Source organism: Oreochromis niloticus, linkage group LG23 (assembly GCF_001858045.2).
Source record: "Oreochromis niloticus isolate F11D_XX linkage group LG23, O_niloticus_UMD_NMBU, whole genome shotgun sequence".
In the NCBI taxonomy this organism is placed as follows: domain Eukaryota; kingdom Metazoa; phylum Chordata; class Actinopteri; order Cichliformes; family Cichlidae; genus Oreochromis; species Oreochromis niloticus.
The window spans coordinates 35,863,493-35,884,843 of record NC_031986.2 but is presented as its reverse complement, the minus strand read 5'-3'; the positions used below and the strand labels follow the sequence as shown (position 1 = coordinate 35,884,843).

The following is a 21,351-nucleotide window of genomic DNA, read 5'->3' as shown; positions in this document are numbered from 1 at the left end:
ACATTTCAGTTACATAAAACATGTGAATTTTGATTTTATGTCCTGTATAGCCTGTAAATATAAAATAATAAATAAATATGTAGCCCAATAAGCATAAAAATATTTTACCATAAAAACAACAGACATGTTTAATAAATTATTTTAAAACTTTAAAATTAAATATAAATTGTAAATTTTGAAAACTTATTCACAAATTTTGTAAACAATAAAGTTTACAAAATCTACTGAAAACAAGAAATAAAGCCAGTCTGCGCCATGGGTTAAACCATTTGTTAACGGTGTGTGTGTGTGCAATATCAGTTTTAGGATTTATATTCATTTTTAATTGTTGCTGGGCTCAAAGTGTTAAGGCTACCTTATTTGTACTTAAAAATAACAGTCACATGCAAAACTAGGGTGGCACTAGGGGTGACAAGAGATCATTTTAGGGTGCCACCCTATGCCAACTTATGCCACCCCTCTAGATCCGTCCCTGCCACAAACGGGCTTTTTCATTTTCCAAAAGTCTCGTTTTATCGAACAAAAATCTGCCCGGGGTTCACACTCCCACCGCTTGGGGGCGGTAATGCAGCGTTAACACCACACCGAGGAAGGCGGAGGCTGACAGCGAGCGGCGGGGTTTAGGACCCGGTGGGCTGCGCGGTACAATAGGGCCGTTGTGGCGTGTTGGTGTCCGGGCAGCAGAGCTGGATCCTCCCGTTGAGCTACGGGGACAGAAGTACCTAGTCCGGAACCAGAGCCCGGGCCGAAGCCGTGTGAGGACCGTGTGAGCAGAATAACGCAGGCGGCAGCGGCGGGACTGCAGGTATGAGCGGGAAAATGTGAACAATATGGTTTCGAGGTGAGCCTGAGCTCTGGGCTCTGCCCTGGACGGTCCCTTCAGGCCCGGGGCCTGCGCGCTCTCTGGGGCTGTCCTGCCTCTTTACCCCGGAACCACCAGCGGCTGGTAGGCTCCCGGGGTATGAACCCAGCGGAGCAGCACAGATGCCCGCCTCAGAGGCTCTGAGGAAGTGACATCTTTGAGTGATTGAGGCGCCCATGTTTGATTTCCCAGCCCGCGGGCAGGCCTTACAGTTTGGCGCCAACACTTTACACAGGTGTGTGAGGCTTTCTTTCAGGTGAGCCAAGAAACGGCACAAAACAGGAGGAGGGAGGGAAGTAAACAGTGTGGTAGCCTTTTCTCATCGTTTCCTGTCAGGTGAGCTTTTTAAACAACCTGACGTCATATCCGTGCGCCCTCCCTCCACAGGTTAGATGTCAGGTGGAGAACACCTGCCACATCTTCCTGTGGAGTAATGACATCTTATATATATAAACCTGTTTGAACAGCCTCCACACACTGTACATAAAAGATGGAGGGAACACTCATCGTCAGTGTTGAACCCTCAGCATCGAAGTGGTAGCTGCTGCCATACTGGTTGTATTTGGGGGCAGAAGTGAGCCCACTGTTTAGTATTAGTACCTACTCGGGTAGGCTCGTTGCGGTTTTTCGGGTTCTCTGTTAGGTCATAGTACCTGGTACTTTTTTGTACATACTCCACCGGGGTTCTGATTGGCTAGTCAATGGCATCACTTGAGAAGTCATGAGAGTGTCTCCTTCATGAAAATTAGAACCACTAGTTAAAAAACCTGGAACAAGGAAATTGGCAACACAGAAACAATACTGTGGTCCCCGAGTCCATGAGGGAGTCTATGAGAACTAACTCACTGCTGCCTCTGCCGGACAATAAAGGAACTGCAGCCTCTGGTGCTTAAGGTTACTGGAAAGTCGAGTAGAAAAGCACAAACACGGAGTGAAAATATGATTCTTGTTCATCAGGGAGAACCCGCGGTTCTATTTACAACACTCTAAGTTGACTTGAGCTGCTCACGTGAGGTGTACGTCACTATGCTATGGCAAGGAGAGGGGCTCCTGGCTCCTCCTCTTCCTCGTGTCTTCATGGGGAATGTCAGGCATGTGCCGCCTGTTGAAACAGCGTCGCTCTGGCCTCTTCGACCTCTTGTTTATTGACACAGATATGCTTTAAAAGTTAAAAAAAACAAAACAAATATTTTTAAGAAGAACTGCTATAAGGCTTTGTTGTGTGAGATGAGTCACTATACCTGTGTCTTTATGACACCTGTGAGGCAGGTGAGTGCTGCTCCGTCCTTCACAGATAGAGACGCAACACAAAGTAATAAAACAAAAGTGATCGTATGGGATGATGACGCGTTTAAAGCAAGTGAATTAGAAAGTTACAGCAGGGATACAATAAAATGTAAAATAATCAATAACATGTGATCAGTGAAGTAAAAGTTGTGTAATTTATAAATGTCTTTATTTACTTGTGGTTTGCAGATATGAACTGAAGCGGTCTGACAGAAGAATCTACTAGCATGCTTTTCAATTTGAAGTTTACGGTGAGTACACATTTCTTCTTCTGAACTTCCGTTGGCCTTAAAATCATCAATATTTTAATGTCATCAGCTTCTTTTGCTGCAGGATGATACAGGATGAAACGCCTCCGGTCCTCCAGCAGCAGTGACACGTCTGACAATGAGAGTGAGTTGAGCTTGCCACTTCGTTTCTGGCGTAATCATCGTTTCTAACCTGTTATGCTCTGTAACTATTTCTCTAACAACAGAAGAAAGTAATCTGTGTGCAGTCCTGCCTGTTGGTGCAAAAGAATCCAGTTTCAATAATCAGTGTGAGACGGTAGCATCATTAAAACTGGAAAATAATAAGCATGTCCTTCATTTCTTTTTATTCGCCTCTTTCTTCTTTTAGGTCCTTCGACCTCGTTCTGCTCCTCCAACAAATATGGGAGCAAACCTGGAACGCCCGCCTCCAACCAGAAGAAGCCGGCTGAGGTGCGTGTCAGACTCTGCTGAGAGTCAATAAATGTCAGGACGGCGTTTGACTACCTGTGTGCGTCTCTCTCGCCCACAGGTGTTCAGGAAAGACCTGATCAGTGCCATGAAGCTGCCTGACTCCCACCACGTCTCCCCAGAGGACTACTACCTGCTGGCAGACACCTGGAAGCAGGAGTGGGAGAAAGGAGTGCAGGTGCCAGCGAGCCCAGACACCATCCCAGAGCCGTCTGTCAGGTGAGTCCGACCGCCTCCCAAAGGTCGTAGTGTGCCACCACCTCTTCACGCAGGTACTTGAGTACGCTGATCAGCGTACTCAAGTGACAAGTTTACATGAGTCAGCCGTAGCTGAGCACATGACTACATCAGACACAGCCTCAGAGACTGAACGCTCTGGAGGAGCTCCACCCCAATGGGAACCGGCTCAGGTGTCTCATGACCCAGTGGTAGGAGCCCTGGGTGGGTGAATTCACCTGTCAGCTGGATCGGGAATGCTCCTGTGTCTCCTAGAGGAGGAGAAGAAAGGCTTCAATGTGACCACAAACCCATCTGAAAGTGCAAACAGGAGAGCGGCAGATACATTCAGCGTCAGCTGATCGTCTCGCTCTCTCAATCACAGCAGGAGGAGACATCGCAGTCATTACAGCTTTGACCTTTAAATTTGTTTGTTGGCGCTCTTTGAAGCAGGTTCTGGTTGGTTCAGCTATTCAGTCTGATGGCTGTCTACTGTTTCTGTTCAGAGTAATCGCGGAGAGGCAGAAGGAAGTGCTGTACGCCCACCAGAAGAAGTACATCCAGTGCTGGAGCCAGGAGTCCCCGGAGCCGGGATTCGTGAGCATCAAAGAGCTGGCGGAGGCCATGTGCCGCTACGACCTGGATGACATGGACCTCCACTGGCTGCACGCGCTCAACCACGAGCTCGAACGCATGGGTAAGACGGGCCCGATGATCCAGCGTGATGCTTAGTGACCCTGCATCGTCTGAAACTTCCTTCTTTCTGTTTCTGCACATTAGTTTTTGTCTTCTGTTGGATTTGTTTTTGAGGCTTTTTACATGTATTTTAATATTTGGCTGTTTTTCAAAGTTAAACCTTCCTGTTTATTATAAATGAGGGCCGTCTGCAGTACCAGTGCTGCCCACTGGGGGGCACAGTCCACATTTTGAATACTTCAGAAATCTCTGTTCTTGTTCTCGGGTGTCTGATCACCCGGGGTGTTGCTGTTTGGTCCTGCAGGTGAAGAGCCGGTGGACGAGCTAATGATGGAGCGAGCGTTGGAGGCGCTGGAGAGGCAGTGCCACGACAACATGAAGCACGCCATCGAGACAGTGGAGGGTCTGGGGATTGAATATGACGAAGACGTCATCTGTGATGTGTGTCGCTCTCCGGACAGCGAGGAGGGCAACGACATGGTGTTCTGTGACAAGTGCAACATCTGTGTGCACCAGGTAGGAAACGCCTCTCTGCTTCTGCTAGCCCTGACCTTGTGACCTCCCGACCGGAGCATGTGTTGGAACCCTGGGCAGCACACTTCTGTTTATGTGTGGTTTCTGCTGATGTTCTGGTTACGCATCACTTGCATCCCGCCATTTTTTCCGCAGGCGTGCTACGGCATTGTTAAGGTGCCCATTGGTAACTGGCTGTGCCGGACATGCGTCCTCGGCATTGACCCGCAGTGCCTCCTGTGTCCCCAAAAGGGCGGGGCCATGAAGGCGACACGAGCCGGCACCAGGTGGGCTCATGTGAGCTGCGCTCTGTGGATCCCTGAGGTAAGTGAACCCAGGGCGAGGGGAAGTGGGTACAACAACACCAAGAGTGACAAATAATGATTTTTTTTTTTTTATATATATATATATATATATATCGGAGGCTGAGATGAGAATATTTACTGCTTTGGTCTGTAGATCTTTAATAAAGGAGCACATGCGCAGAAATGATAGTGACAGTGAAAATGTGTGGTGCTGACGTGTCCTCTGTCTGCTCCTCATCGCCTTCTATTTTTCTGCCTCCATCCTGCAGGTGAGCATCGCCTGTCCAGAGAGGATGGAGCCCATCACCAAAGTCTCCCACATCCCCCCCAGCCGCTGGTCTCTGATCTGCAGTCTGTGCAAGCTGAAGACAGGTGCGTGCATCCAGGTGAGTTATTCCTTCCGTTTCATGCCATAGAGATTACTTTAGAGTCTAAAGTCCAGACTCTAAAGTAATCTAGAGTCCAGACGTGCAATCAGTCTAAAGTTTAGACTGATTGCACGTCTGGAGACATTCAAGTTTGATTTTATGATCCTTGAAGCGTCTGCAGCAGGAAGTCTGCTCTGGAGCTGGACGTAAGCTGGCTTTTCCCTCAAGTAACTCGATCCTCTCTGTCCCCCTGTTCAGTGTTCAGTAAAGAACTGCACCACCCCCTTCCATGTGACCTGTGCGTTCCAGCACAGCCTGGAGATGAAGACGATCCTGGATGAAGGGGATGAAGTCAAGTTCAAGTCGTACTGCCTGAAGCACAGCCAGCCCAAAGCCGGAGAGGCCGGCCTGAGCCCGGCTCGAGCCAAAGCCCCTGGAGAGGCGGGGAAGGGGGGCCAGCGAGCTCAGCGGCTGCAGGAGCTGGAGGAGGAGTTCTACACCCTGATCGAGCCAGAGCTGCTGGCTCGGGACCTTGGGCTGTCCCTGCACCTTGTGGACTTCATCTACCAGTACTGGAAGCTGAAAAGGAAGAGCAGCTTCAACAGGGCTCTGCTGCCCCCTAAAGAGGAGGAGGAGCAGCTGGTGCTCCAGCCGCAGGAGGACAGCATCCACACCCGGATGCGCATGTTCATGCACCTGAGGCAGGACCTGGAAAGGGTGGGTGCTTCCTGTGTGTCCGTGGAGCCTGTGTTAGTGGTGATGTGGTTTTATTTTAGCTTTAGCCTAAAAGATCAGAGCAGGTACTCTGTGTCAGAGCAGCCATTGGTGATTCAGTAGCAGTTTTAGAAACTCTGAGGAGTGAACCTGTTGTCAGCCAATCAGATCCCATCTGTACTGCTGTCTTTAATAAAGTGACGTGTATCTGGCTGCAGGTGAGGAACCTGTGTTACATGGTGAGTCGGCGGGAGAAGCTGAAGCTGCTGCAGAGCAAAGCTCAGGAGCAAATGTTCAACTTGCATGTGAAGCTCACGAACCAGGAGATGTCTGCAGGTGAGTTCACACTGAGAAGCAGCACCGGTTTTGTGACTTGCTATTTGTATCAGCTGACCTCAGAGCAGGTCACGTGACACAGACAAATACAAAGCAAAGCTCAGACTTGGTTTAGTTCAGAGGGATCATCCCACATAGGATTTTTTTTTTTTTTCAACTTGTCAAAGCTTTCCAGTGAGAAATTAGTGGTTTTTGACCCCTATGAAAAGTTTCTGTGTATTGTACCTGTTAATAAGCAGGTAGAAACCAACACTCGGTATGTGATAATAAGAATGTCCTGTCAGAATCATAAATTTTATGATTTGGATGATTTTGATTTCATTTTATTTATTAATAATTAATTTGGATCAAAGCTTTCAAAGCTTAACTTGAAGCTCCAGGTGAGCCTGAGGTACCTGCAGAGGGGCGAGCCCAGATTTTGCAGTGACTCATCAGAAATGGGGTCAAAGTTCACACTGTAAAATCATCTGGTTTGAGTTTTGAATAGTTATGTAAATTAATATATGTAACGCCTCTAACACAATAACTTGGGTATGAAGGTGATGTTTGGAAGCGTCATTAAATTTACTGAAGTTATGGCATATTTAAAAACCAGCTGAATGTGGGTGTTGGGGATTTCTATGAAGGTAGGAGTTGTTTTCCATGGGGATCAACAGGATTTATGATGGATTTATGATTTATTATTTTATGATGAAGTAAAGGATAAAACAGCTGTTTGTGAGATTTCTTAAGATATCTGTGATGTGATTATGGAAAAGAGAAAAAGGGACTGAACGTGTTTTCTCTGCAGGTCTTCCTGCTTCGTTCCCCATGGAGAGTGTGCTGTCCCGGCCTCCTCCGAGGATCACTCTGAAGCTGAAGATGCCCAAAGCTCCCGGTGTTGGGAACGGACCGCTGTGCCCAGATAACAGCGGGAACGTGGGTGAGCACGGCGGTGAGGTGGTGGGCCAGGGGAAGCCTCAGCTGCACGGCCGCAGCATCAGAGACGAGCGCTCCACCGGCCGAACGTCTTCCACCAGCGGTGCACCGCAGCATGTTAAACCGAGCGGGAAACCTCTGACGCTGCACAGCGCGCTCCACGGACAGCCATCCAACAGCAATGGCAGACTGGAGCGAGACCGAGCACGCCTGCCCAAATCTAATGGCGTGCTGGAGAAGGGCGCTGCTCAGAGGGACGGCTCATGCCAGACGCCCGCTGACCGCAACACTGCAAACGACAAGAGCGGCTTTCGCAAGTCCGCCATGGAGCACTTTGGCCGCTCCTTCAAACAGGCCACAATCAACCTGGTCCGGACCACCGAGGACCTGCGGGCCGACAAACTGTCCCGGAAGAGCAGTGCCAATGAGCGGCTGTGGGCCAAACCAGCGCCGGAGCACCGTGTGAAGAGCGCGCGATCGTATCAGGACAGCGACGGGTACTGCCCCGACGCTGAGCTCAGCGACTCTGAGCCAGAGGCCAAAGGTCAGTGCAGGCGGCCACTCGGGCTGCCGGACGTTCCGAGGAAAGGCAAACAGGCACCGGGCTCCAGGCACGCCATGCAGAGGTGACGGCTGTGCAAACTGTGGGGCTGACGGGCCGCACGAGGACGCACCGTGAAGGTGATCTGCTCGCTAAGTCCTGACATACCGACCATGTTTCCAGCCCCAGCATCTCTTGGAGCACACGCGCAGTCACATACACACACGGCGTTGTCTTCCTGTCATGTGATGATGTTTGTCTCCACCCATGTTGGTCCTGAGAACGGTCAGTGATGTCACAGCTAATGAGCAGATTGCCAAGAAGAGGGTGACAGGATTTTTGAAGCGACGCTTAGGGCGGGAGGTGCTGTGGGGGGGGGACCCTGCCGTATTGTGTGCAGGTGTGCACATGGGCATGTAAATACCACGCGACTCCCGCCTGTCAGCGCTGCATGTCTCCTTGCCTCTGCCTTCACACCAAGGTGCTGCGACTCTTCGTCTACCTTTCTGAAAACACGAATGCCTTCTGTGTGCAGAAACACTCCACACACTTTAGCTTCCAGAAACAATAGAAACACATTCCACGGTGCGACAGACGTTGAACTAAGGTCTTCAATCATCATGATGAGCCTTTATTATAACACAGACTTTAATTGTGAAAGCAAGCTGCAGTTTTTGTTATGAGGTGCACTTTTGCTGCTCAGCCCGAAAAAAAAAAGAAAGAAAGAAAAAAAAAAAATCATAAGGAGCTCCTGTTAAAGTGGGCGTGCTCTTCTCCTCACTTCCTGTCGTGTACCTGCACTTCCTGCTCAATGATCGCGTCAGCTCCAACTCCTCTGAACACTCAGTTTATCAGTTTTTTATACCGTTGGCCCTCTGTGAAGTCACAGAGAGAGAATAGAAACCCTGCCTACAAGCTGTTTGGAACAGCTAGAGGGGCAGCAATCAGAAGACACTAACCAGGAGCAGTGCTAAACAGCTTGTTTCAGGTGGAGGGGCTGTTGGAGCTGAGAATCACGCAAAGCTGCTGTTATGGGGCGGAGTTTAAACTTCAGCTGTGATCTGAAAATCAGGAAAACGTGTTGAGAGCTCGACTGACGCGTTTGGGTGTAGAAACAGGGTAAAAACTGTGCTGCTGCCACGTGCTCTGACTGCCTCTCTTAGGGCATCTCCACTTGTGTCACTACGAGTAGCCGAGAGGTTCACTTTGAGGATTAAACCATCACGGAGAGCGATTTCACTGAGAACTTCAGTGTCGATCAGGTTCAGTTATAACGTTCAAATGCAACCTCTGGTGAATGTGCGTGTGGTCTCGGGTCGACGTTCTGCCCTTCAGGCGTGTGCGTTTGGTTTATTGCAGTAATGATATTAATCGGCGGTCTGAGTCGAGCTGCGTGGACACCGTCGCTCAGTTTTCGTGTCCTGTTTGCTGCCCACGAACCACTAAAGCTCGAGTGTCCGCAAACATGGCCAAAACAGTGACATCATCTCCAGGACCAAAGCGCCAGCAGCGTGACGCGGCGGTCTGAAGGTGGAGGCAAGCGCCATATTTGAAACGAGTCGGTTTCTTTTTTTTCTTTTTTCTTTTTTGGTTGAGCTGCAGAAACAGAACCCGTCACGGGTTTGTCCTATTTTTCTACAGATGCTGAGTCAGTGCTTTTATTTTATACCTTCATTTTTACCTCATTTTTACGCTGATCCTTCCTCATTTAACAGAAACCGTCTCTCGTGCCTCAGCATGGTGTCTCCACACAGACCGCAGGCATGGTCACAGGCTGTAAACGAGCCTGTCGGCTCAGGAGGTTGAATCCTCGGCAGCTCCAGGCAGGTGGAGCGGCTGCAGGAAACACTACATGAAGCCCAGAGTTAAACTTTGACCTCGGTCGCTCGCCATTCTGAGCCTGTGTGAGAGTGAAGCTGTGCGCCCACCCACGGTGCTCCAACACTAACATATTCAAAAAGATGTTTTTTCATGTTTGTTCCTCGTTTGGAAAATCATTTTTTAATAAAGTCTAAATGTTAAAGTCTGATGCTTGAGTTAATTGAATGTTCATCAGTTTTCAGGGAAAGTCAGGAAGCAGGTTTTCTGTTTGTGGTTTCAGGTACTGCTGCACAGTACTGCAATACTTATAGTATTAATCCAAGGCCAAGTAAGTAGAGGGTCAATATTACTGGTACTGGTATTGATACTTGTGACCTGTAACAGCTTGTGTAGGGGAGAGCAGTGTGTCATCATGATATGAATTTAAACATCACTCAGTCACAATAATAATAATAAAACACTTCATTCTTTTTAGCTTTCAGGACACTGGGCCTGTGAAATGTACCCGTGATGCACTTAGCATGCGTAGTTTAAATGAAAAAGTTGACAAAAAACATTCAGATGTTTTTCATACTTCAAAGTTAGTGTTATTGTCAGAAACCACATGTACAGATCATACACAGGAATTTAAAATTGCAGTTCTCCCACACCCCTCAGTGTGACACTTAACAAGTCTTATATACAACACAATCTTGTATGAACAACAGTGTCAAACACAATCAGAGTGCTTGTGGGGTGGTTGGGGAGAGGTGGAGGCGGGTATGGAGATGGTGTGTGTGTGATAGAGCAGGGAAAGAGTTCACACCACCCAATCACCTCTGTCCCGGAGCAGTCACACATTTGTGTTTTATTGGCACTCCCTTCATTTTAATTGTTTCCATTTTAACTCAGATATTTAATCAGCCAATCACAGCAGCAGCTCAGTGCTCTCAGCACGTAGACAAGATGACGATGAGCTGCTCCAGTTCAAACTGAGCATTGTTTCAGGATCTGTTGGGATTTTCCCATTGACCATCTCTGGATCCATCCTGCCTGGTTTGGGGTGGTCTCAGCTGTGCGATGATGTCAGCTCTGAAGGGTCAATCTGGTGCTAGTGAGGTGTACCTAATGAAGTGTCCAGTGAGAGTAAGTGCGCATATTTGCAGAGACCCTCTCCCTCCACTAGATGACACTGTGATGGAGATCCTTCTGAGGTTGTGAGTCGTGCTGTGACTGACTGGTCATTTTAACTTTATTAGCTGCTCTTGGGTCAGACATCGAGACCTGACACCAGACCAGTCGCCCTCTGCTGGAAATGAGAGAGAATGTCCATCTTTTATGTACAGGCATTTCATCAGCTGATCAAACGTCGTGACGTCTCTCCAGATGTTTTACCTTCACGTGCAGTTTGGAGGTGAGCCGCGTGTGCGTGCGGGGCTGCAGCAGCCTCGCGGTCCTGCGGCCTCTTTAAGAGCGGAGCCGCGCTCCCGCAGCTGCGACCGGAAGCGCGCGGCGGGTCGCGGCTCACCGGTAACAGGCAGAGAGCTGCTGCGGAGGATCTCAGCTTCGTCCGCGTTTCCGTCACACATGTTTGATGTGCCGCTCCGGTCATGACTCGTGCACGCGCTCTCAGACCGGCCGCTCGTGGCCTTTATCAGCGGGCTGTGCTCGCGTAAGCGGATCTGAGACACAGAGGGACGATCAGGTGAGGAGGGCTGACTGCAGCACACACACACAAACACACAGGCACGCGCAAGTTTACTGCTGTGAAACAGCGCAGAGCACGCACCTGCTCACTTTCACTTTATTAAACATTAATAACACAATATAATCAGTGAACCTGTGTGTCTGTGTGTGTCAGCAGCAGTGATGTCCGGGCTGAGTGAGCCCAGCCTGATGGAGCTGCCCATGGAGAGTTGGATGTCTCACCTGCCATGCGCGCTGTGGGACGTCCCGCTGTTCCACCTGGCCATCCCAGGTAGGCCTGGTGTTGGGGGCAGATGGTGCTGATGGTGTGATGGGAGCTGAATCAGTTTGTTCTGTCTTATTGTCTCTGATTTATTGATGATTCTCTGACTGTGAGGATGTGATGAACTCGTTGTGTCCACATTGCACACACACACAGTTCACCTGCTGCTCTGACAGTCAGAGATTCACCTGTTCATTCATTTATCAGCCTCTTCATGTTTTCTGTCTGATTGAACTGTTTCCTATTGAACTACTATTTTATTTTGTGCTTCTTATCTTATCTCAGGAAAGTAGTAATTAAAATAACCAATGACAGAAATCTGAGATGAAACAGCAGACTCAGTAAGAAAGGAAAGATTGGAGTGATCAAGGAAATGTGCTGCAAGGAGACCAAGAAAAGCCAAATGCAGATTTGCGTGTTTGCATTTCTGTTTGTTATGCAGCATGTCTTATTGTCATCTTAGTGAGTGACTTCATTTCTGACCCACAAGTACAAACCCAGAAAAGCTCCAACAAAGTCAGACGCTGAGTAAAACATAAGGAAAGTCACGTTTTCTTCACTGTAGAACAGAAAAAGCTGTTTTGAATCAAATGTGTGCTTGTGTTGAATCTGACAGCAGCGTCATGTCTGTAAAGTTGAACAGGTCCGTGTTTCCTCTCTGACATCAGTCTGTGATGGTCTGTGAGCTGAGAACAGCAGCTGTTCTGGTCTGATGGAGGATTCAAGCTGCTCGACAGTCCTGGCTCTGCTTCATCCAGTTGTTGCTTTCACAATGCTCCAGATGTTGTCTGCAAGCGGTCTGGACTGCAAGCGCACCGTACTCTTTTCCTCTGAAGCCATGCTGATGATTCTTACTCAGAAGTTTTTATTGAGTGATTATGGATACAGTTTACGAAAAAAAAAAGAAAAGAAAAGGGAAACACAAAAACTGGTTACATTGAATACAAATCAGAACTTCTCATGTTAGAACATAGGTAAAGAAAAAAAAAGAAAACAAACAAAAAAATAAACAAAAAACCACATGGTCACACGTGGCTTCGTGTCGGCGTGACGGAGCTGTAACTGCACGTGTGGACGGCATGCCGAGCTGCTCGCAGACACTGGTTTCTGGAAGTGTTCCTGAGCCGTGCACTGATTTATCACCGAGCAATGTTTCTGCTGAAGGTCACAGTCATCAGCCTGCGCACAGAGAGTCCTCCAGATCCTCTGAGTGTGCTGATGATGTCATGTTGTGTAGATGTAGAGGTGTTCACAGCGAGGACCGTGATTCTGAAACGGGTTGGTGAACCTCTGAGAAGCTCCGCCTCTCTGAGATGATCTTTTTCTACCTGATCACGTGACCGACCTGCTGCCAGCTCACCTTTGATTTTCTCTTCAGCATCGCTGACTTTGACACACTTTTGTTGCTCCTTCCCAACTTTTAGGATGAATCGCTGCCACCAAATTCCACATGAGCTCAGATTTGTCACAAATGTCTCATTTTGAGTAATTACTGTTTCCTGTGCTCTATTGTGGATAAAATATGAGTTTGTGGGATTTGCCGATCATTTCATTCTGTTTTATTGAACATTTGAAAAATCTGTCAGAGAAACAGGAACAGAGGCTTTAACAAGGATCATAAATGTGCTGACTCAGGTCCTTTAAGCTCCTAAAAATGTTTGATTAATAAATGAAGACATATTGATGAAGCACCTTTTTACACACACACGCCATAAACAGTATTTATTGTGTGACTTTAAAGGCTTTGGGCTCAGTTCGGGGGTAGGAGAAGCTCCAGATCGACAGCTTCATATGTGCAGGAAGTCTGTCAGGGCCAAGTGGAACATTCAGGATTGTCTTTGTCTCTTTCAGGCAGCCATAATGCAATAACCTACTGCCTGGATACGGATGACAGGTCTCCCATCGACCTCATGCAGCCTGACATGCTGCAGAAGCTCGACAAATTCATGAAGCCCCTCATTCGCCCCTTTGTGTACAAGTGGGCAAAAACCCAGGTAATACTTTTACAGCACTGTTCTGAAACAGCTGTCGCCTCGGGCCGGATTACACTGTACAGTATCAGAGGGAAACCCAGCAATCACACAATCCTCTACCAGCGGCTCACGGTGACAGTGGGGAGGAAGAACACAATGTGATGACAGGCTGTAATTGTACCTGTGTGTTAGTCCTTCTTGAGCATAAAGCCGGACCTGCTGTGATGAGTTGTGTGTCCTCCATGTTACAGGAGTGTTGTATAAAGCATCAGCTGGACTGTGGGGTGAGGTACTGCGACCTGAGGATCGCACACAGGCCCAACGACAGCTCCACACACCTGTACTTCTACCACGGCGTCTACACCACGCTCACTGTGGAGGTGACTCACAGCCCAGTCACACATATGCAAACAGATGCTGAATCTACGACAGGTTTACATTTGGAATTCTGTGGGCTTCATGGTTATCCAGTCTGACTTTTAGCTTTCTTCTTCACGGCTTACAGAGAAAGTTTTGTTTTATAGAGAGCAACAGAATATCAACCAAAAATCCAGAAACTCAGTTTGAAATAAGTATTTGATTCCCTACAGACGCCCACAGAATGGCTGTGTGGCCCACGTAGCACACCGATTACAATCACTCAGTCAGATACTCCTGATCTCAGCTCGGCGTGCGAATAAAGCACTGCTGTCCACAGACTGCGAGACCAAAGAGCTGTCACCGGACGTCAGGGGCAGGACTGCAGACCTGCACCAGGCTGACGGAGCGACAGGAGAGAAGGTGAAGCTGTCGGTGCGATTATTCAGAAATCTAAAATGACCGTCAGTCCCCCTCAGTCTGGAGTGAGGATGATCCTGAGAAAGGTGGTGGGAGGAGCTTGTTAACGACAGTCACAAATGACACCTCTAGTAGCATGAAGTTTGCAGTGAACATGTGAATCACAAGCTTGAGACAAAGTACTGAGTTGCGTTTTCCTTTAATACGCGTTTCACTCAATGACATGAAACCCAGTTTATACCTTTCAGGTTTGTTGTGCATCTTTGGTTAATATTCTGTGATATTCTCTCCATAAAAGTCAAAGTTCCATAAAAGACAGACCGTTCATTTCTTTGGAAGTGAGCACACACACACACACACACACACACATACACACACACACACACACACACACACACACAGAGTAAGAGTAAGAGTATTCCTGTGTTAATCTGAGTGTTCAGGGATTACTGCACACACACTGAGCTCATTTTTAGAAACTTTGACCATGTTTGACATGAGCAATCCAACACGTGTGTTTTAAAGCAGGAACAGAAAACAGCAGGATCACATCATTAGGAACAAAATGGCAGCAATAACACGTCAAATCAGCTGTGCACGTGGGCGGAATGAAGTTCATTTTGGTGTGTGAGGGCTGAGCTCTCCTGTGTCTCTGACAGACGGTGCTGACGGAGATCCGAGAGTGGCTGGACGCTCATCCCAAAGAGGTGGTCGTCCTCTCCTTCAGCCACTTCCTTGGCCTGAGCCAGGAGCTCCACGCGGTGCTGCTCGCCACCATACGCACCGTGTTTGCCTCCAAACTCTGTCCCAAAAAGGTACGGATGCACTTCCTGTTTCCTGAAACATCTCACAGGTTTCTAACTCTAAGGGTGAAGCCGGCACAGAATCCCATTTACAGCAGAGGTGCTGCACTCCATGCTGACAGGGGGCTCCCATTAAATAGCTCACGCTGGCTGAACCCATTTCACAGCAGTCGCACATTCATCAGTCAGCCAGTGTCTGTATCAAACACTTGGATGTGACCGCAGAGAAGATTCATCCATCCATTTATGCCTCCTCCAGTTTAGCTCCGCCCACAAAATGTGCAAACATTAAAACCGACCATACACAAACTTCATATATCAAGTGTACTTCCATTAAGTGGACTTCTTTGAACTTTAACTCATATTAAACTGAAAATAAATAAAAAGTAATAAATACGTGACCTGATGCAAACCTGTCAGAGCCTGGTGGGGTTCATTTAAACTTTTAGAGAGGAGCATGGGCGCCGCGGTGATTGCATTACCTGGATTATTAAGGTGTGACGTTCACGGCTCTGATGTGTTGCTTTCAGGCCGAGGTCACTCTTCGTAAGCTCTGGGCTTCGGGCTACCAGGTGATCGCATCCTACGAGCACAGCACGGAGCGCCGGCACACTGAGCTGTGGCCCGACATCCCGTACTGGTGGGCCAACAAATGCAAGGCCGAGGCTCTGATTGATGAGTTTGAACGCATGAAGCAACAAAACAGGAGACCAGGTGACCTGCTGATGAGTCATGATGTCAGACAGGTGAGGATTAAACACATTCACCATCTGGATCTCACCGTGTGTGTGTGTGTGTTTCAGGAGGTTTCTTTGTGACGGGGATTAATCTGACAGAGGACCTGAAGTACATCTGCACCCACCCTACTGAGTCCCTGAAGGACCTGGTGATGTCCACATACCCGACGCTGCTCGGCTGGGTCAAAGAGCAGACGCCCGGCGAGGAGGACGGCTCGCTGAACATCATCGCTGGCGACTTCGTCTCGGAGAGCCGCTTCGTGCCCACCGTCGTGGCGCTGAACCAGAAGCTTCTGAAGCGGTCCTCGTGACTGTAACAAGCGTGACCTGAGGAGAACGTGAACCACAGCATGAGACGCACACAGGCCTGTTTGTTAGCGGTGACACAATAATACTTGAATTTTTGTTCAGACATGAACGTTTCAGCCTTTAAGCTGCTTGAAAACAGACGTTCTGGTATTTGGACCTGCACTGTTTGTTTACACTCACCTCATTATTTATGCAATGTCGGAGGCAGCGCCGTGGCTGGACTCGCGTTACGCTGACCGAAGCAATAATTCTACAAATAATCCAGTGTGTAGGCGTTTTAGAGCTGGGTCGTGCTGCGTGAGATCGATCCGAACCCCTCACAGTCAGCTGCAACATGACCCTGCCGAACAGGCGAGCCTTCACATGCTCTCCCCTGTCCCACCTGCTGATATGAGCCCAGAATTTACCCAGAATGCACTTAAACTGTGACAGATTGTCACACTGATGCTCACAGCTGCTCAGAGATCAGGAACAGCGTTCAGAGGGCTGCAGAGTAAAACTGAGTGGCGTTAAACACCTGGTGTCTTCTGGATAAGAGCTGAAACATCTTCACAAAGTCGAACAGCTGCAGTCTGAAACACAGTTTAAATGTCCCAAAAGGTTGATTCTGTTCATCTGGACGTAGCGTTTTCAGTGGGAGAAATAGCCCAGTGTTCATTCAGTGGGCTGGTTTCAGTCATTGTGCAGAGGTACTGTTCATAAGGTTGGAGACCTGCAGAGAGCTGAGACTGAAGAAGTCTCTGAACTCTCACTGAAGAAGGACGATGACAAAATGTTTCTGCCACTGAAAACATCCAGATGAACAGAATCAACTTTATTGATATTTTCTTACCTGGATGACTGAGCATGCATTGAGATGCAGCTTAAATGTGTTTTCAGCCCTGATGCGTTCATGTGCACTTATGAAAGTAATCATGAGTGTAAAATATTCCTAGTATGAAGGTAAAGATTTGTGTGGCATCAGTGAATAATCTGAAAAAAATCAGCTGATTGTGAGGGGTCAGATGGGAGCTGCTGGTTGATTTTATTTTGAAATGACCCACGAATAAGCACAACGTATTCAGCGAGCACACGTGACTGTACTCTTTTATAATGCTGTGTGTGCAGTAAGCAAGGGAGCACTCGTACTCGTATTTAACCACAGAGAATGTAGAAGAGATGTGAAACTTATGCAAACTGCATGGAAAACATATTTGCATGAACCCCGCCCCGACTGTTCTACTAAAGCCTGATTTAGCCAGTAGATTGAGGCTTTCCTCCCAATGATGCTGTACCGCTGTGCCTGTGGACATGAGCTTTTCCAATAAACACGAGCATTTGTAAGAAAATCCTCTTTTTGTTCCCTGAGTCATCAGCACAGTGTGAGAGGTTTTTCCCATTACAGCTGAACTCAGCCGGAGTGATCTGCCCTCTGCAGGGTTTTGCCAGCAGGGCGCAGTGTTTGACCTGACTGCTCTGTCTTTTCCTGACCGCTTTCTGTGTCATCAGGTGAAGGAAAAGAGCACGGAGCTCAGAAAATCTGATATGTTTGTCACATCATTCATTTTTCTTTCCCTTGCTGATCCCGTCCATCTCCTCTGGATCTCCTTTATTCAGGTTTCCTGTGACTGAAGTTTATCGTCATCCTAAAGGCTGAAACAGAGCTAATGCAAACTGAGTTACAGACGCACGACGTATAAGGAATGACACAAGTGACAGCTGTGATTGTAATCAGCTTGTGAATGGACTTGTGGCTCCTCGTATATTTAAAATTACAATGATAGACAGAACCTTCAGCTTTCAAACTTTGAACTTTTCTTTTTGATAGAGCTTATACAACAGGACAATAATCAGAAACACAGCAGCAAGTCCACCTCTGATTGGCTGAAAGACTCTGAAAGACTAAATGAATGTTTTGGAGTGTCTGAGTCAAAGTCTGGACTTAAATCAGACTGAGCTGCTTCAGCGTGACCTTAAACAGGCGTTCATGCTGGAAAATCCTCTAATGTGTCTGAATTAAAGCATTTTGGCAAAGAAGAGTGGGCTAAAGTTCCTCCACAGTGACATGAAAGACTCACTGAAGGCATCACAAATACTTGGTGGTGGAACAGCCAGTTATCAGGTTTAGGGGCCATTACTTTTGCACACAGGGCAGGTAGTTTTACATAACTTTGGTCACCATCTTTGTCCAATATTCAAATTTGGTGATCTGAAAAATGTAAATATGCAAAAACAGGACAAACTCTCATTCTTAGCAGTGGGAGGCAGATATCGGTATAATGCAGCCACAACTAGATCTCTGTTATTCCTTTTGATTGTCTCTGCTTGTATTCAGCATAACAGACGTTAAAGCTGAGTGCATTAATCTAATATGATTGTATTATATATAATAGCTGGTAGAAAACACTCTATTCTACTACTGCTACTAGTATTTACCACTACTATATTTCTTCACTTAAAGAGTAAAAAATTGACTTAGTACTTCAACTACTTTGTCCTCTGAAGGTCATGATGTTACCTGGAAAATGAAAACTGTGGAAGCTGGTGAAAGCGTACATTGTGTAACAAATGCTCGTCTCACAGGTTTTTTCTGCCACTCCCTTATGATATAACTTGGCTCCAACATGTTTTGAGCTTATACATGAGCTTATACATGAGCTTACACATGAGCTTACACATGAGCCCACAGATATACTTCCTGTCTGGTTCTTTGAGAGTTCAAATACATTTTTCTCATGAGGTGGCCAATAAGTATTCTTACACTATTTTTCACAAAATCCCACAGCCCACCTTTAGGCAGCCGCTGCAGTAATCACTACAGGACCGGTCAGTTTGTGGTTCTGACCTCTCAACTGCCCTTTATGGATGGAATACCCTCATCTGTTAGCATTAGCCTAGCTCCGAATCCAGAAAAGCAGAGTGTTTAGAGGTCAAAGCAAGAATAACTCACACAGCTTTGCTTTTTACAAGAACATATGTCAGTATGTCTTTTCTGTCAATGTTCAGCCTTCATGTGCCTGAGGGGGTGGAGGCGGTACATACACATCACAGTCACAGTTGGTTTCGTATGTCATTTCTTCCAATGAACTCAACGGACACATTCTATATGAATGACGTTCCTGAAGCCATGTGGCAATAACTGGGCGGTAAACCCACATGTCTCCACTCGTACACCAACTGAAATGAACTGAACTGAACTGATGCAAGAAAGGAGATTCTGAGAGTGAATCAGCAGGCTGTAACTGAGTTCATGCTCAGGGACAGTTCAGTCGCCTCCGCTGAATCGTTTATCCAGGTGTGTGTTAGAAAACACCTGACAGGAATCAGCACAGGTATAAAACTGAACACGCTGACTGACAATTCAGTTCATATCTAACCTTCTAACTTGTAAGACTATATTATAAATCAGTCGAAAAAGGGAATTCCTGAAGAATCAGGAAGTGGACACACTTCAGTTTCTTATCACTGCAGAGCAGCCGAACTGAATTGTTGTTTTTTATTTAATGTTCTGCACCACACCTGCCTACCTGATCCTCAGGAACCAGGAGGACAGAAGATGCAGTCTGTGTGGCATCACACACTGAAGATGACAGTTATTCTATTTCAATACTTTATATTAACTATGCATATAAATACTCTCTGCGTTTCTCTCAGTTACTCAGAGACTGTCTGAGCTAGAACAACCAATTGGAGCTGCCAGACCCCGACTCTGAACATGATTAAAAAAGACGTATTGTTCACATGATGTTGTAACTGAAATCCTGGGGCCAGCTGTAAGACAGTTTGATGCAGATGTTTTTGTAACTTGATGATGGGTCAGTGTGCAGATGTTACACATGAACTTTAGCATGAGCAGGAGAAGAGAGAGCTCCCACACCGTCCTCTTCCTTTCAATAACAAGCTAAGCTGTATTTCCACATTACTTTGCAATGTTGTGTTCCTCGAGTCTCACACAAAAAGCAGAAGGCACCCAGTTTTGAATTAAACATGTGAAACCAGATCTTCAGTATAGTGTGAACAGGATGGTGCACAGACATCCCAAAGTCACCTGTTCACCAGTTGAGTCATAAAAGAGATCAACTGTTTCATACACTGCACTCTGAAACATGATATATGAGCCTTCTTTTTACAAAGATGTTCTTGGGTTGAACGCTTTCACATGCAGACAAAGCTTTGAATTACATAACAGAAGGTTATAACAAAAATGTTCATCCACAGTGGAAAAAGACATGTGACGAACTGTGGGACAACAATATAGAGACTGCTCAGGAGACACTTCAGACTCCATTTCTACAGCACAATTTAATAATAATAATAATAATAATACATTTTTATTTGAGGGCGCCTTTCAGAAACCCTACAAAAAAAACCACAATTAATAAAAGGAACAGTAGTCATAAAATACATAAAATAAGTTAAAATTACAAAACAGAGCGTGACAACAGATAAAATCAGCATTAAAGCGAATAAGCCAGTTTAAACAGATGTGTTTTGAGCTGTGTCTTAAATACGGAGAGGGAGTCAATATTTCTTAGTGCAGGGGGAAGAGCGACTGAAAGCTCTGTTCCCCATAGTAATAAGGTGTGAGGACGGAACAGTAAGATGAATAGCAGATGATGATCTGAGAGGGCGGGAAACAGTGGTGATATGGAGCAGGTCACACAAATATGAAGGAGCAGATTTATGGATACACTTGTATGTAAGGAGTAAGATTTTAAAATTTATCCTGGCTTCTATGGGCAACCAGTGAAGCTGCTGAAGAACTGGGGTAATATGAGCACTTAACGGAGTACGGGTTATGATCCGAGCTGCAGAATTTTGAAGAAGTTGGAGTTTATGAAGGGACCTTTTAGGGAGACCAAATAGGAGGGAATTACAGTAATCAATACGGGACGTAATAAGACTATGGACAAGGATGGCAGCAGCATGAGGGGTAAGGAAGGGACGGAGTCGGTTAATATTACGTAAATGGAAGTAAGCAGACCGGGTTATGTAATTAATGTGAGACTGGAATGAAAGAGTATTATCAAGTATGACGCCCAAACTCTTAACCTGAGGGAAGGGAAGGGTGGGAGAATTTTCAATGTTAATGGAAAAGCTGTGGGATTTGGTTAACATAGATGGTATACCAACAAGTAAAACTTCAGTTTTATTATTGTTAAGTTTGAGGAAATTGGAGGAGAACCAGGATCTAATCTCAATAACACAGTCTGAGAGGGAGGTAGGTGGGAGGGATGAATTGGGTTTAGAAGAAAGGTAGAGCTGGGTGTCATCGGCATAACAGTGGAAATTTATATTATATTTTCGGAATATATAACCAAGAGGAAGCATATAAATAATGAATAAAAGAGGTCCCAATACTGAACCCTGGGGCACACCAGCAGAAACAGGAAAGAGAGTTGAAGAATGGGATTTAAGTTGGATAAACTGAGTGCGGTCTGAGAGATAGGAGGTAAACCAGGCAAGGGGGGTATGACTAATACCAATGGAAGCAAACCGGTTCAGGAGAATATTGTGAGAAATGGTATC

The 21,351-nt window shown here is 46.7% G+C and overlaps 2 protein-coding genes and 1 long non-coding RNA gene across 5 annotated transcripts; 2 read left to right on the top strand and 1 right to left on the bottom strand.

Annotated features, from left to right (window-relative positions):
* Window positions 1-554: 554 nt before the first annotated feature.
* jade3 (jade family PHD finger 3) lies at window positions 555-9,282 on the top strand. Of its 2 annotated transcripts, none has more exons than XM_005478769.4 (12): window positions 555-805; window positions 2,339-2,400; window positions 2,483-2,542; window positions 2,768-2,850; window positions 2,930-3,087; window positions 3,591-3,781; window positions 4,085-4,296; window positions 4,450-4,617; window positions 4,868-4,984; window positions 5,225-5,683; window positions 5,899-6,016; window positions 6,807-9,282. In XM_005478769.4, the coding sequence occupies exons 3-12, from the start codon at window positions 2,494-2,496 to the stop codon at window positions 7,562-7,564; spliced, it is 2,313 nt and encodes a 770-aa protein (XP_005478826.1). In that variant the 5' UTR covers window positions 555-805; window positions 2,339-2,400; window positions 2,483-2,493; the 3' UTR covers window positions 7,565-9,282. The 2 variants fall into 2 exon arrangements, with proteins under 2 accessions (XP_005478826.1, XP_005478827.1); XM_005478770.4 differs by lacking the exon at window positions 555-805 and adding an exon at window positions 812-1,198.
* On the bottom strand, window positions 9,039-10,752 carry LOC109196885 (uncharacterized). Its single transcript, XR_002058222.2, has 2 exons — window positions 10,671-10,752; window positions 9,039-10,584 (listed from the first exon to the last, which is right to left on the bottom strand). It is a non-coding gene; the product is annotated as an uncharacterized LOC109196885 (long non-coding RNA).
* plcxd1.1 (phosphatidylinositol-specific phospholipase C, X domain containing 1, tandem duplicate 1) lies at window positions 10,719-15,871 on the top strand. 2 transcript variants are annotated; one of them, XM_005478768.4, is made up of 7 exons: window positions 10,719-10,980; window positions 11,137-11,253; window positions 13,096-13,238; window positions 13,469-13,597; window positions 14,654-14,809; window positions 15,328-15,511; window positions 15,601-15,871. In XM_005478768.4, the coding sequence occupies exons 2-7, from the start codon at window positions 11,145-11,147 to the stop codon at window positions 15,843-15,845; spliced, it is 966 nt and encodes a 321-aa protein (XP_005478825.1). In that variant the 5' UTR covers window positions 10,719-10,980; window positions 11,137-11,144; the 3' UTR covers window positions 15,846-15,871. The 2 variants fall into 2 exon arrangements, with proteins under 2 accessions (XP_005478825.1, XP_003451385.1); XM_003451337.5 differs by having other exon boundaries at window positions 10,721-10,980; window positions 11,140-11,253.
* Window positions 15,872-21,351: the final 5,480 nt, after the last annotated feature.

What these genes read in the sequence shown, in the direction of transcription:
- plcxd1.1 (XM_005478768.4), top strand. Translation starts at nt 11,145, where the DNA reads ATGTCCGGGCTGAGTGAGCCCAGCCTGATGGAGCTGCCCATGGAGAGT. An exon ending in GTTCCACCTGGCCATCCCAG is followed by an intron (nt 11,254 to 13,095) that starts GTAGGCCTGGTG and finishes TGTCTCTTTCAG; the next exon opens with GCAGCCATAATGCAATAACC. An exon ending in CCAAACTCTGTCCCAAAAAG is followed by an intron (nt 14,810 to 15,327) that starts GTACGGATGCAC and finishes TGTTGCTTTCAG; the next exon opens with GCCGAGGTCACTCTTCGTAA.
- jade3 (XM_005478769.4), top strand. Translation starts at nt 2,494, where the DNA reads ATGAAACGCCTCCGGTCCTCCAGCAGCAGTGACACGTCTGACAATGAG. An exon ending in CCACGAGCTCGAACGCATGG is followed by an intron (nt 3,782 to 4,084) that starts GTAAGACGGGCC and finishes TTGGTCCTGCAG; the next exon opens with GTGAAGAGCCGGTGGACGAG. An exon ending in TGAGGCAGGACCTGGAAAGG is followed by an intron (nt 5,684 to 5,898) that starts GTGGGTGCTTCC and finishes ATCTGGCTGCAG; the next exon opens with GTGAGGAACCTGTGTTACAT.